The sequence below is a fragment of the Lytechinus pictus genome, chromosome 2 (genome assembly GCF_037042905.1).
Source record: "Lytechinus pictus isolate F3 Inbred chromosome 2, Lp3.0, whole genome shotgun sequence".
NCBI classification, from domain to species: Eukaryota; Metazoa; Echinodermata; class Echinoidea; order Temnopleuroida; family Toxopneustidae; genus Lytechinus; species Lytechinus pictus.
In genome coordinates, this window is record NC_087246.1 from 44798903 (window position 1) to 44812117 (window position 13215).

General features: G+C 37.0%; 1 protein-coding gene and 1 long non-coding RNA gene across 3 annotated transcripts in view; one reads left to right on the forward strand and one right to left on the reverse strand.

Moving 5' to 3' along the window:
- LOC129254194 (sodium/hydrogen exchanger 8-like) overlaps positions 1-3969 on the reverse strand; it is a 33638-nt gene extending 29669 nt beyond the window's left edge. The window contains exons 1-3 of one of the 2 annotated variants that reach the window (XM_064094879.1): positions 3542-3969; positions 1587-1732; positions 536-681 (exon numbers count right to left, since the gene is read on the reverse strand). In XM_064094879.1, coding sequence (XP_063950949.1) covers positions 536-681; positions 1587-1732; positions 3542-3771 — 522 coding nt within the window. In that variant the 5' untranslated portion in view covers positions 3772-3969. The remainder of the gene's footprint in view (positions 1-535; positions 682-1586; positions 1733-3541) is intronic. The other variant, XM_064094878.1, reaches the window with a different exon arrangement.
- A 2818-nt stretch (positions 3970-6787) lies between these two features.
- On the forward strand, positions 6788-12432 carry LOC135153126 (uncharacterized). The gene is made up of 3 exons (XR_010292611.1): positions 6788-6969; positions 8396-8579; positions 9655-12432. It is a non-coding gene; the product is annotated as an uncharacterized LOC135153126 (long non-coding RNA).
- The last annotated feature ends 783 nt before the right edge of the window (positions 12433-13215 follow it).

Consider the following 13215-nt stretch of genomic DNA (forward strand, 5'->3'; position numbering starts at 1 on the left):
CGCTATTTGTCGTAACTGCATGTGAATGTGGGTTTAAAAGGTCTTTAACTTAATATATTCAATGATTATGAGTTAGATATTTAACAACATTTTATACCATTTATTGATAATAAACTTTTTGAGTTTTGATCATGTCGCACTGTTCTAAAAGGTGGATTGTTTCAATTAATTTTGTTCATAATGAATGAGATATACCGGTTATGTTTCGATTCTCATAGATATTGTACAGTTCCTGAAATATCTCATAAAAAACTGAAACCCAAACTACTGTATATGCTGGTGTTAACATTCACATACAATAATACAATGTATGTTTGAATATCAAAATGAATCTTCATTTAATACCTAAACCATGAAATCATATAAAAAGTTCTTCATAAAAACAAAATCTTCAATAAATACAAATCTTCATCACAAGCAAAATCTGCATTAAAAAATCATCAAAAATAAAATCTCTTATCAAAAGCACAATTTTCATTAACTAATGAGTTAAAACCCTCAAGTATGTTACAAAATTCAATGCAAATAAGCTTACCGTGAAATCATGGTTACTGAGATTGGTGTGTTTTAGAGCAAGGATAATAAGACCCACTAGAACACCAAGGCAGACCACTGCAACACTCTCAGGGAGATAGTGGAACTTGAGCTTAATCAGGAGATGAGTTAACAGGATGCACACTCCTGAAAATCAAACAAATAATCACATTATTTTTTAAAGGCATTATGTCAGCCATTTTGAATAGCATCAGATCCAATCCAGGATCCCACTTCATGAAAACATATCATGTAATAGCCATGAAAAATCATGGTTATGATTGGCTGCTTAGACCTATTACCAAAGTTACCCAAAATCCTACGTTTCTTATGAAACAGGCCCCTAGATTATGAACTTAATTTGACATGGATTCCTTAATACCAAGAATGAAAATTGGTGATTGTTGAGACCTAGTCTTGTAAACTGAATAAACCCGAACTTGAAAAGGTATTGAAAATCACATTTCAGCCAACAGCTACATTAGATAGAGTTTATATCATATAATAAAAAAAAAAAATACATGTAGGAGAAAGAAGGGGACTGGTAACAGCACAGGAGGGGGGCAGGGGTGTAGACAAGTTAAGAAATTTTTGGAGAGGCAGAGGGTAGTAAACAGGTGAATAGAAGAGGGTGTATAATGGAAAGTGAATTATACATGTACTGTAAAACAGGTAACCAAAGGTATATAAATCATACATGGCATGCAAACATTTATGAATTAATATGCAAATCAAAATAAAATATGGTAAATGCAAACTGGAATAAAATCAATCAGTGACTCTTTACCACAGTATCCAAAATAGGCTGCAAAGGAAATAGGACAGCAGAGTGCAGATTTGCAATACACTTCCAAATATCAGTAACTTCCATAACATCAAGAGATAAGCAAGAAAAAAAAATGATTATAATTTTTTCTTATTTTATTACAATATTTAATAATTTTTTTTTGAGAGGGGAAGGGAGAAGAATATAAAGAGGGGGGGGGGGTGTGACAGAGAGAGTGAGAGAGAGAAAAAAAGAAGATGGAGGAAGATGCTATCAACAATCTTACCTATGATACCCAAGATAAAAAAGAGAGCTAAACTTGAAGAATGCTCCTCCTCGGCAGAGCCAATGTCTGGTAACTGCTCGTCAGATGGTTCTGTAATCTTTTTGGTTGTGCTTGGTGCATGGGTTGAACTACTTGTATCATTTGACCTGCAAATGAGAGTAAAGAATATTAATAAAGTGTCAATACATTGGCCATTTCAATATGTACAAGAGTACAAGACCAGGTTGTTCATGGCTATATTTTACTTGTAAGTAGGATAAATTTCAGTTTTAAAAATGCAATGATGTTAACATGTTAACAGGCAAGTCAAGTCCTAACCAAGGCAGGCTCTCATGCCGGCAAAGCAGGTGGGAGCCTAGGATGCTAACACACTATTGGACTTTCGCGACACAGAATTACCACTTCATTCCATAACAAATTATGATCATAAGGACTGAAGTTAGCAACTAAAATCAAACAAACATGGGCAAACAAACGGGTGAGCTGCTGCAAGCAGATCTTTTGATCCCTAACTTCAGTGGTTTGCCACTTTGAATGGGAGAGAAATGACACCGAAGTATTTTTCTTTTTTTTCAGGGTCAAGCTTTTTTTTTCTACCATTTAATGATATGGACCATGAGGACAAACAATAGAATTGTGGTGGGTGCATGATTTCCATTAAAAAAAAATAAATTGAGGGATGTTTTGTCAGTTTTGAGGTGCATTTGTGGTACCTATGTGTCGTGAAATTCCAATAGGGTGTAAGCACCCTAGACTCCAAGATAAAGTGTACGGTGTGTTGCATACATGGGACATTCAGACTCTGAGACTTTAACCTATAAAGAAAAGAAACCTTTAAGGTTATGGGTATCTTTGAGAAGACAGAATGGAACTTAAGAATATAGGCCTATGACCTCATTGACCTGCGACCTTCAATATTTGATGTCATAACCTAAAATAATGTGTTATGTGTGTTAGTGTGGGACCACATTTCATTTCAGTGAAATATGAAAGTAAAAACTCTAAAATACTTTAACAAATGTGTAGCAGTTTGACGTGAGGAAAGGTTCATCACTGTAGTAAGTAAACTGCTGTATGTCATAAGAATTGTTACTCTTTTACTAACCCAGAGAGCTCCCGCCCGCAAAAATGGCCGATCGAAACGGGGGTAGAAGGAGAGAACTTTTCGTTTTTTTGAGGTTCCAGTCTGTTCCCAGATGTCAGGAAACTGCCACTCGTTAGACCTTCATCCATATAATCGTGGTAATTGTATACTTTCTGTTTTCAAAATTCATTTGGAGAAATATTTAGACCATAAATCACCCTAGTCCGGTGACAATGGTCAAATACACGGTAAGCTTCTGGGCTCCCGCCCGCTGCGCGGGCGGGAGCTCTCTGGGTTACTCTTTTACAAGCCTTTGACAAAGCAGATAGAGGATGCATGCAATAGTTTGACAATTATAAGAATTCAAATTGAAAAAATTGAAAAAAACGTGAGCGTCGCGTAACGTTGGGGAAGTACAATAAGAAACAAGATGGCGGCGTAAACATCGGGCAAGTCTCTTCCATCTTTTCACAATATTTTTTCTTTTTTTTTGATGAATTCTTGTTTAAAAATAACAACGAGAACGTAGAAATGTCGGAAATGAAGTTTTACCCCATGTACATGAAATTAGAGCTAGATCTTTTAGAAGGAAAGTGGAAATCTCGGGGGCGAAAGTTTCACTTTCAGGGTTTTTTGCGTACACGCAGATGAATAGGGAGGACTCCCTGGCTTCGTATGAGAGTAACCTTACGTTAGTAAATGATTTTTACTCTCTAGAAGCCGCCTGGCTAGTGTAGCGCCTAGCGGTAGTGAAGTGGAGTGGAGCCTGCACGAACTTCACTCGAGGTAGTCTGTACTACTGTAGTGTAAATACTCTGCTAGCTGCTCCCCATAAAAGTATTCAAGGTTAGAACATCATTTCAAAACTAACCTTAAATCATCGCCACCACCATCATATCCAGACGAAATAGAAGCTTCTTGGTGTTCACCAGGAGTGATCTTCCCTGGGGATGGTGCCGTCTCGGGCGCTGGACCGGTTGCTTCTTGCCCCGAAGCTTCGGCGTGGCTCATGGTCATGCATCCGGCAAACACCGCTGCCAACAAGATGGCACCAAAACGCCCCAGCTCTGCACACCTTCTTCTCTTCAGATTCATTTTCATAGTTAGAACGACGTTAAAGATGTTCCTAGTTAGACACTATATGTCAAATAGGATAATTTTGGCTCCAGGATGTGTAATCTCCTGTTGACGATTGAGTCTCGACGATGCCAGCAGCAGATCAGTCATGCATTATGTAATTAGACGAATATAACAACGGTAGGCACTTATGATCCAAGTTTGAAAGGAGACTCGTAAAATGACGTCAGTCTCGCCGATGAATATTCATTAGATCGTGGTCGTGCGTGTTCAATACACACTGCGTGCAGGCGTGCAGATAGTTATATGCGAGGAACTTTGGCTCCAGAGACAAGTTGTCAAATAACGTGTGTGTGTGTGTGCGTGTGTGTACCATCGGCTGGTAGTATGCCATGCTGTCTAAGACTTCAAACGCGTCGGAGAGAGTGCATGGCAATTCGGTAAAACGAAGTTTCCCATATAAAGAGATAATAAAATAACACTATGTACAGTAGGCCCGGGGGGGCCACTTATATTGACGAGTGGATACCATGCGCGACCAAAAAAACACGTAAAAAGGATGTCTTTTTCAAGAGAGGGCACGTTACGTACGTAACGTGATAAGGGTGTCAAAAACACAAAAATATTGAAAAAAGGGTATCTATTTCCAGTACGTTGAGAGGCAAATGTCAGATCAGGGGAGGCAGCTGGGAGTACAATCAGGTTTTTTTAAAGGGAAGAATAGTGTAGAATAAAAGGTATTATATATAGCCAAATGATCTATAGGTGAGGGAAGTGAACAATGATGTTTTTAAAAAAAAGAATGAATATACCTTACCTGAATATTATGGTGAAGCCAATTTAAAAGGAGGTGAGACAAGTTTCAATGGAGGTTTAAAAAAAGAATAAACTGTATTATGGTGAAGCCAATTTAAAAGGAGGTGAGGCAAGTTTTAATGGAGGTTTTTAAAAAGAATAAACTGTATTATGGTGAAGCCAATTTAAAAGGAGGTGAGGCAAGTTTCAATGGAGGTTTTTAAAAAGAATAAACTGTACTACAAATTATGGTGAAACCAATTTAAAAGGAGGTGAGGCAAGTTTGATCAATTGAGGTTTTTAAAAAGAATAAACTGCATGTACTACAAATTTAAAAGGAGGCGAGGCAAGTTTCAATGGAGGTTTTTAAAAAAGAATAAACTGTACTACAAATTATGGTGAAGCCAATTTAAAAGGAGGTGAGGCAAGTTTTAATGGAGGTTTTTAAAAAGAATAAACTGTATTATGGTGAAGCCAATTTAAAAGGAGGTGAGGCAAGTTTCAATTGAGGTTTTTAAAAAGAATAAACTGTACTACAAATTATGGTGAAGCCAATTTAAAAGGAGGTGAGGCAAGTTTTAATGGAGGTTTTTAAAAAGAATAAACTGTATTATGGTGAAGCCAGTTTAAAAGGAGGTGAGGCAAGTTTTAATGGAGGTTTTTAAAAAGAATAAACTGTACTACAATTTTGGTGAAGCCAGTTTGAAAGGAGGTGAGGCAAGTTTTAATGGAGGTTTTTAAAAAGAATAAACTGTATTATGGTGAAGCCAATTTAAAAGGAGGTGAGGCAAGTTTCAATGGAGGTTTTAAAAAAGAATAAACTGTATATGGTGAAGCCAATTTAAAAGGAGGTGAGGCAAGTTTCAATGGAGGTTTTTAAAAAGAATAAACTGTATTATGGTGAAGCCAGTTTAAAAGGAGGTGAGGCAAGTTTCAATGGAAGTTTTTAAAAAAGAATAAACTGTATTATGGTGAAGCCAATTTAAAAGGAGGTGAGGCAAGTTTCAATTGAGGTTTTTAAAAAGAATAAACTGTACTACAAATTATGGTGAAGCCAATTTAAAAGGAGGTGAGGCAAGTTTTAATGGAGGTTTTTAAAAAGAATAAACTGTAAATGGTGAAGCCAATTTAAAAGGATGTGAGGCAAGTTTCAATGGAGGTTTTTAAAAAGAATAAACTGTATTATGGTGAAGCCAGTTTAAAAGGAGGTGAGGCAAGTTTCAATGGAGGTTTTTAAAAAGAATAAACTGTACTACAAATTTAAAAGGAGGCGACGCAAGTGTCAATGGAGGTTTTTAAAAAGAATAAACTGCCCTGATAGCAGACACGGTCGTAATGACGTCATTAACTGATCGTAAAGTGGTAATACTCGTCATGTCGTCGTATTTATGACGTTCTTACGACGTCATTTTGACGACTTAGAATGGCAACTTTCATTTGCATTTTTATTTGACCAGATTATGACGTGATTTCGACGTCATTTACTGACCAATTTACGACAAGTAAATTTGCTCGCTTATATGACCAGATTATGACGTGATTACGACGCCATTTACTGACCAATTTACGACAAGTAAATTTGCTTTCTTATATGACCAGATTATTACGTGATTACGACGTCATTTATCGACCAATCTGCAACAAATGAATTTGCATTTTTATATGACCACATTATGACGTGATTATGACATCATTTATTTACCAAACAACGACAAAGAAATTTGCGTTTTCATATGACCACATTACGACGTGATTATGACATCAAATTTTACCAATCAACGACGAGGAAATTTACAAGTTTAATTTCAAAGCCACATACTATTTTGCCATTTTTTTCAACCTTGCCATGTTAGCAAGGCTATTTCTACTTATAAAAGGAAAAGTAAAACTAAAAAAAAATAGTACAGATTTTTTTTTATTTTAGGTAAAGTATATAATTCTTCAAAGAAAAAAGTTTCAAAAGCAGTGGCAAAAATAATCATTTCTTAACTGGTTGCCAACCAAACCAAACAAGAGGAAGCTTTATATGTCAAAGAAGTTTGTATCTATCTTAAAACTTTTTTTTTCGCAAGTGGTGTCATGCCCCGGTGTCATGCAAACCCCCTATCTAGTTAGCTCACCCCCCCCCCATGCACGCCCCCCCCCCCCCCCGGGCTCACCCCCTATAAAAAATTCATGATCCGCAGAATTAATTCGCCGCCGGGCGTCGAGCCTGCGCATGCGCGCTGCACTGCATGCAACTGGCGCAGTCGCAACCATTTAATTTGAAAAAGGAATGCTCCCGTTTTTCGCCGTTAAATGTTGCAGCCTAATTTTGGATCGAGAATTAAGTGCGACGAAGATGGCCGTTAATAATAGTTCTACTACTTTAAGAACACGATTCAGATTTGGATAACGACTTCGAAGGCATTCGCAGGAGACCAAACAGTAAGTTAGATAACCATCTTCTAAGATTTTCTTTTCGGAGCGCGGCTTGCCTTTGGCTTTAGATTTCGTGCACTGACACTGCCCGGCCGGGGTGGCTGCCCCGAGCGCCGGCATGCTGAATAGGACAGGCTGCGCTGGTGGGCTCAGGGCCCAAGTCTGCACAGACACAGTGCACAGTTTAAGGTAAATGCCAGTTGTGGTAACGATATCAAAATGAGTTCGTACAGAATCCAATGAAATGACCACCAAAGTGTCTGTCTATATTTATAAATAATATACCGTATGTGCCAAAGGATTCAGGAAGAAATTGTGTAATTGCTGCGAAATAAGCAAAAAAAGCACAGGATTCGGGTCAACTCGAGCCAAGGCAAGCGTCGGGCCGACATTAATCAGAGCAATAATAACTGTCCCACGTGCTCTTATCTGTGTTGGTGATCTTCAGTTTGAACATTCTTCAGTGTAGATTTCAAGATTTCACAAAGTTCAGTTTATGTAACTGTACCAGATCTACTACTATGTAGATCCTCGATGATATACCGTACTGACAATTTTTTAATCCTAAATCTACCGGGGTATTTTGATTCTTGTTATTCCTGGGGGGGGGGGGGTATTATTGCCCCCCCCTTATAAGATCTCGGCCGTGGATTGCACGATCACAACGAAAATTTGCATGATGGTAGAGAATGACGTAATCTACGTAGTTGCATTGGTAAATTTCACTGAATTCATATTTTTTATTTTATATATGAATTAATTATGCTAATTTATTCATGAGATCATACTTTTTGCTCTGATTCACTAAATAAAGCTCCTAGAATGCTATTTTTTGGGTGAAAATATTCTTTATAGCATTCCTAACAATTGTGAATGAAAAAAAATCTGGTACCAAGACCGATTTCTTATGTATTTTTTTTTTTTTTAAATCGTGTATTTCTTTGTTTTTTTACATTTTGTTTTTTATTGTATTTTCGATGGAAATCGTTCTAGACTTAATTCTAATCATAAACAAGGCAAAATTAATTAAGTTTAATCAGTAAAAGTAGAAATAATGATAAATTTATGAATTTTGGCTAAATACACAATTTGCATTGGATTTGTACATGAAATCATGTTTATGAGCAATTTTGGGTCTGACATGCACTTACATAATGTTGCGTAATGTCGTAACCGCGTACCCGGGCGTCACAAATTTGGTCTCAAAATTTGCGTGAGACTTGAAAGTAAAAAGTCAGTGAGCGGCTCGATCAAAATTTTTTGCGCGACAGCGTAGTGATGAAATTTGTTGAGGGGGGGGGTCAAATTGACCCCCCCCCCAGTTTAATAAGGGTTAAGGCCGTCACATGAAATGCCCTATATTCATTATTTTTCTACCAAAAGCACAATTTTTAGTAAGATTTTTAATGAATAGATCTGTTTGACATTTCAGGAGAAAGAGAGGGAGACACAAAACCACCTGTCTCGGTGTCACACATGAGGAGTTGAGGAGGAGATGAAGTCAGTGAATATGACCTGGCCTGGGGGAGTTTCCAGAAGAAGGCCCAGAATCGCTGGATGCCAGGAGTGGAGATCCTTCGTTGCTGCCCTACATGATAGGCGGCATCGGGCAGTAGGTAAGTTAGAAGGCTATTTCAGATGTAAAGCCTTTTTTTCGGGGGGGGGGGATCATTGGGAATCTCTATTATCAGAATCACGCAGATTTGGGTGTGCACAAACTCGGGTCACCTTATAATCTGTTAATGGTCCTGACTGTACTTCGAGGACTCTGTGATATTTTTTCATTGTATTTTCATTCACGGAGCCTAGACAAGTCTCTGTTGCCTGTAGAACTTTGTACACTAAGATGGATTTCCCTAGAAAATCCACCCTTCCCACAATAATTTTGGGGCAAACATTTAATTTGTCCAATTTGTAAGCTTTTGTACTCTAAATGCATACAAAGGCTTTAAAAATGTTAATTGTTGGAAGGTAAAAATTTTGAAGGATCACTTTCTTACAATTCCCACGCTATATAACGCAATGACATGAACTTTAACTCGAGTGACGTACGTATGCAAGAAATACAGAATTGGTGCACATGCATAGCTGATTGATTCATTGTGCTAGTACTGGTACTAGATCGGTTTGGACGTTCTAATTTCAATGACAAGTTTAGATGGTAAATTGGCGCTAATAAAATTTTGCATTGGTCGATCTCGCGATGCCAGAAAACTAATTCCACCTCAAAATTTGTCAGATTTTTTTTGCAAAATATATATTTAATTGATCCTTGACCTGAATTTAAGCCAAATCAGGCATAGGGAATGGCTGTATTTCAGCCTCGAAGTTCGAATTCTCGGTCCTGACAGTCCTGGTTACCCCATAACCATTTAAAACACATAAAAAAGGCATGAATTAAAATTGTAATTATAAAAAAATAATGTTTTATGTGTCAAATAAATTGATTCTAAAATTTCCTTCCTTATACAGAGATGGTTAAAGGTCTTGAGGGCATCATGCCCCCCCCCCCGACTTGACTTAACATGTTAATATTTGAAGTATAAAATATGTAACAAACCCCACATCGTTTTTTAATCATTTAAAATAAATTGGAAATTAATATTGAAACCATCTAGTTTTTAATGAAGATTAATAAATAGTTTATGTAGAAAAAGTTTTTATGTTTCTCCTCTTCTGTTATTTTTGCAGATGCTGTAATTTGAAACGGAAGGTGTCCTGCCAATAAATTTTCATCCCACCTGAACTGCCTTGCCTGCCTGCACCCAGTCATCTGTTCCTGAGCATTTTCATTTTCCTCTATTTTTCATCATCGTTTGTTTCGGCCTGTATGAAGTGAATTTCACATTGATTGGTGGAGCTGCTAAGTTGGCATTACAGGGCCACGCCGGGGTATGATCCTTTGGGTTGAACATCATGACTGCTAGTTGGTCGGCAAAGGTGATGGGATCGATCAATGTCACATGGAGTAAGATCGATACCAATCTGCTTTGCTACATTTCGAACAATCTCATACGGATACGGATATTATTGCGACAGGAGTACTGCTCGATGTGGTCAAGCCTATTTGACAAAGCATTATGGTGTTAGTCATGTTATCAGAAACCGATTTTTCAAAATCACGGAGTTGCTTCAATTAAGTATCGATAGATATTTCAAGAACGTGTAGACTAGTGAGCTTTTCATCAAGAATTTCACGCAATTTATTTTCGCGCTTATCCATGTCATCATTGAGTTTTTGTCTCTCGCGTTCCATTGCCACGGCCACCGCTCTTTGAACGACTGTATCAATATGATCTAGGTATGCTGGGCTTTGTTTAGATCCAGTTAATGATGAAGCAGAGGATTGTGTACATGCGTTAGCCGAGTGCAAGCGGCCTCTTGATCTGGTGGATATCTTAGACATGTTAGAGATTACGTAATGATATAATTGAAAAGTGGGATGGGCTGTGCATCTGCCAACTCACCAGTCAACCAATTAGAGACGGCCTTCCAAAGTGACACAGCACGAAAATATCAATATGGGACTGGTCTAGTCAACACATAGATCCTGAAAAAACCATGGAGACCGCAGACGCAAAATGAATTCCATACATAAAGATATGATGCACAATCTCCAGTGGGTTCAAAACACTGAACACATGCTATGCTGATACACAGACTATCATAAGAACTTTATCAAGCTAAGGAAATCTGGTATGAAATCTCTCAGCTCACATAAAAAGCCTACGTAGCTACATGTAGGGAAGAAAATGCGTAATTGCTGAGAAATGAGCAAAATAAGCATGTAATTCTATCAAATGTCAGGTATTTTTCTAATCGATTATAATACACTGTCCCACATATGCTTTTCTGTGTTTACAGCGATCGTCAGAATTATCGATTTTAAGTTTAAAAATTAATGATTTTACAAAGATACAAGTTTACATTAATGTACCAGATGTAGATTATGTACAATATATTGACAATTAACTTTGATTTTATAGATTTTCTCAAGAAATAATTGTTTGCTGCAACTACTGTCTTTTCCTTCTAAGTGATAGTGTAATACAACAGTTCCACAAACTATTTTCATCAGACTTATTGATGCATGATTCTTTCACCCAAATGCAAGCTTCCATAAATCCTGAAAACTTTGCAACTCAGGTATTTTTTTTTTTACATACAGTATATTTTTTCCTACATTACATAGTTGCCTTAAGTTAATAGCGCACCTCTAGTAGTAACTATCTTAAAATGAGTTCGAACAGAATCCAACAGAATTACCAGCAAAGTGTATGTATATATAAAAGATGTGTGCCAAAAAGCTTGGGAAGAAAATGTGTAATTGCTGAGAAATGAGCAAAATAAGCATGTAATTCTATCAAATGTCGGGTATTTTTAAAATCAATCATAATACACTGTCCTGTCCCACATATGCTTTTCTGTGTTAGTGATCATCAGAATTATTGATTTTAAGATCAAAATTCATGATTTTACAAAGATACAAGTTTACATTAATTTACCAGGGCCCCGTCTTACAAAGAGTTATGATTGATCCGATCAATCGCAACTATGGACGGTCAGCAACGTTAACATCTATTAAGCATGTTCAAAATATTTTCTAGCTATGATGTATGTTCATGCATTCATTGTTTTCTCAAAAATTCGCTGCGTTTCTCTTTGCATACAAAGGACATTGTGCAAATTTTTCGTAGAAAAAAATTATGACACTGATGGATTTCCATAGAGTTATGATTGATCGGATCAATCGTAACTCTTTGTAAGACAGGGCCCAGGGGTCCGTTGCAGAAAGAGTTGCGCTTAAACGCAAGTCAAAAAATCAATCGCAAGTCCCAAATGCGCGCTGTTGATTGGTTGAAAATCAAGTTGCGCATGATTTTTAGAGTTGCGATTGATTGCAACTCTTTCTGCAACGGGTCCCAGATCTAGATTATGTACAATATTTTGACAATTAACCTTAATTTAAAAGACTTTCCGAAGAAATAATTGTTTGCTGCAACTACTGTCTTTTACCCCTGGCCCTAAGTGATAGTGTAATACAACCCAAACATTTCATAAGAATTAATGTACATGTATGATTCTTTCACCCAAATGCGAGCTTCCATAAATCCTGAAACTATTCCAACTCGGGTATTTTTTTTTTACATACAGTATATTTTTACCTACATTACATAGTTGTCTAAAGTTGAAGGTATATTTAATTACAATTTCAACGAAAAAGCTTTATTCTTGGAGATCATTATGCCTCTGTTATGTATTAATGTGTATTTATACATGTACAATTGTATGTATTGGTATAACAAACATTGTAATTTCATTCCTTTGACCCTAATACTGCATTTTCATAGAAAAGTGTTTTTTTTTTCAATCTATTTAGAGTTTTCAACATTTTGTATTCCTTTTTTTTTTTGCTGGTGATATGTTATGCAACTTTTATTTATTAATAGAATATTTGCCACGATTTCGTAATTGAAATGCGTACATGTATTTGATTTCGTTTTCCATTTTTGTATATATTCTTTTTCGGGGGGGGGGGGGGGGTCATGTTCTTGAGACCGTGACAAGTTATGCAAGGCCCTGGCATGGAGGATCATTATATTGTTACTGGGAATGCTGGACATTGTCAGACCACCTCAGTATTCACCAAATATAGATAATCCTCAATGACAAGGTCTTTGAAGTGATGTGTGTATGTACATTGCATGTAGAATTTAATGTTTAGGTCATTATCACGTCAGAATACGTTAAGATATCATAGTTGACTCCAAAAGACGTCATATTCATTTCAATATGCGACGTCAATATGACGTCTATTACTAGTCAGCAATATGTTGCAAAGTCGTCATTCAGACGTCGTAGTTGACTTATAAAGACGTCATAATTACATCAATATGACGTCTGAAACTGGTCAGGAATAAGTCGCAAAGTTGTCATTAAGACGTCGTAGATGACTTTTAAAGACGTCATAATTACATCAATATGACGTCTAAAACCGGTCAGGAACACGTTGCAAGGATGTCATTAAGACGTCGTTGTTGACTCTCGAAGACGTCATAATCACGTCAATACACGACGTCAATCTGACCCTTGATACTGGTCAGGAAAACGTTGTAAAAACGTTGCCAAGACGTCATTAAGACGTCGTAGTCACTCTTGGAGACGTCATAATGACGTCAATATACGACGTCATAATGACGTTATTCGCGGGTGCAAGATCCCGTCAATAAGACGTCATGTTACGACGTCAAA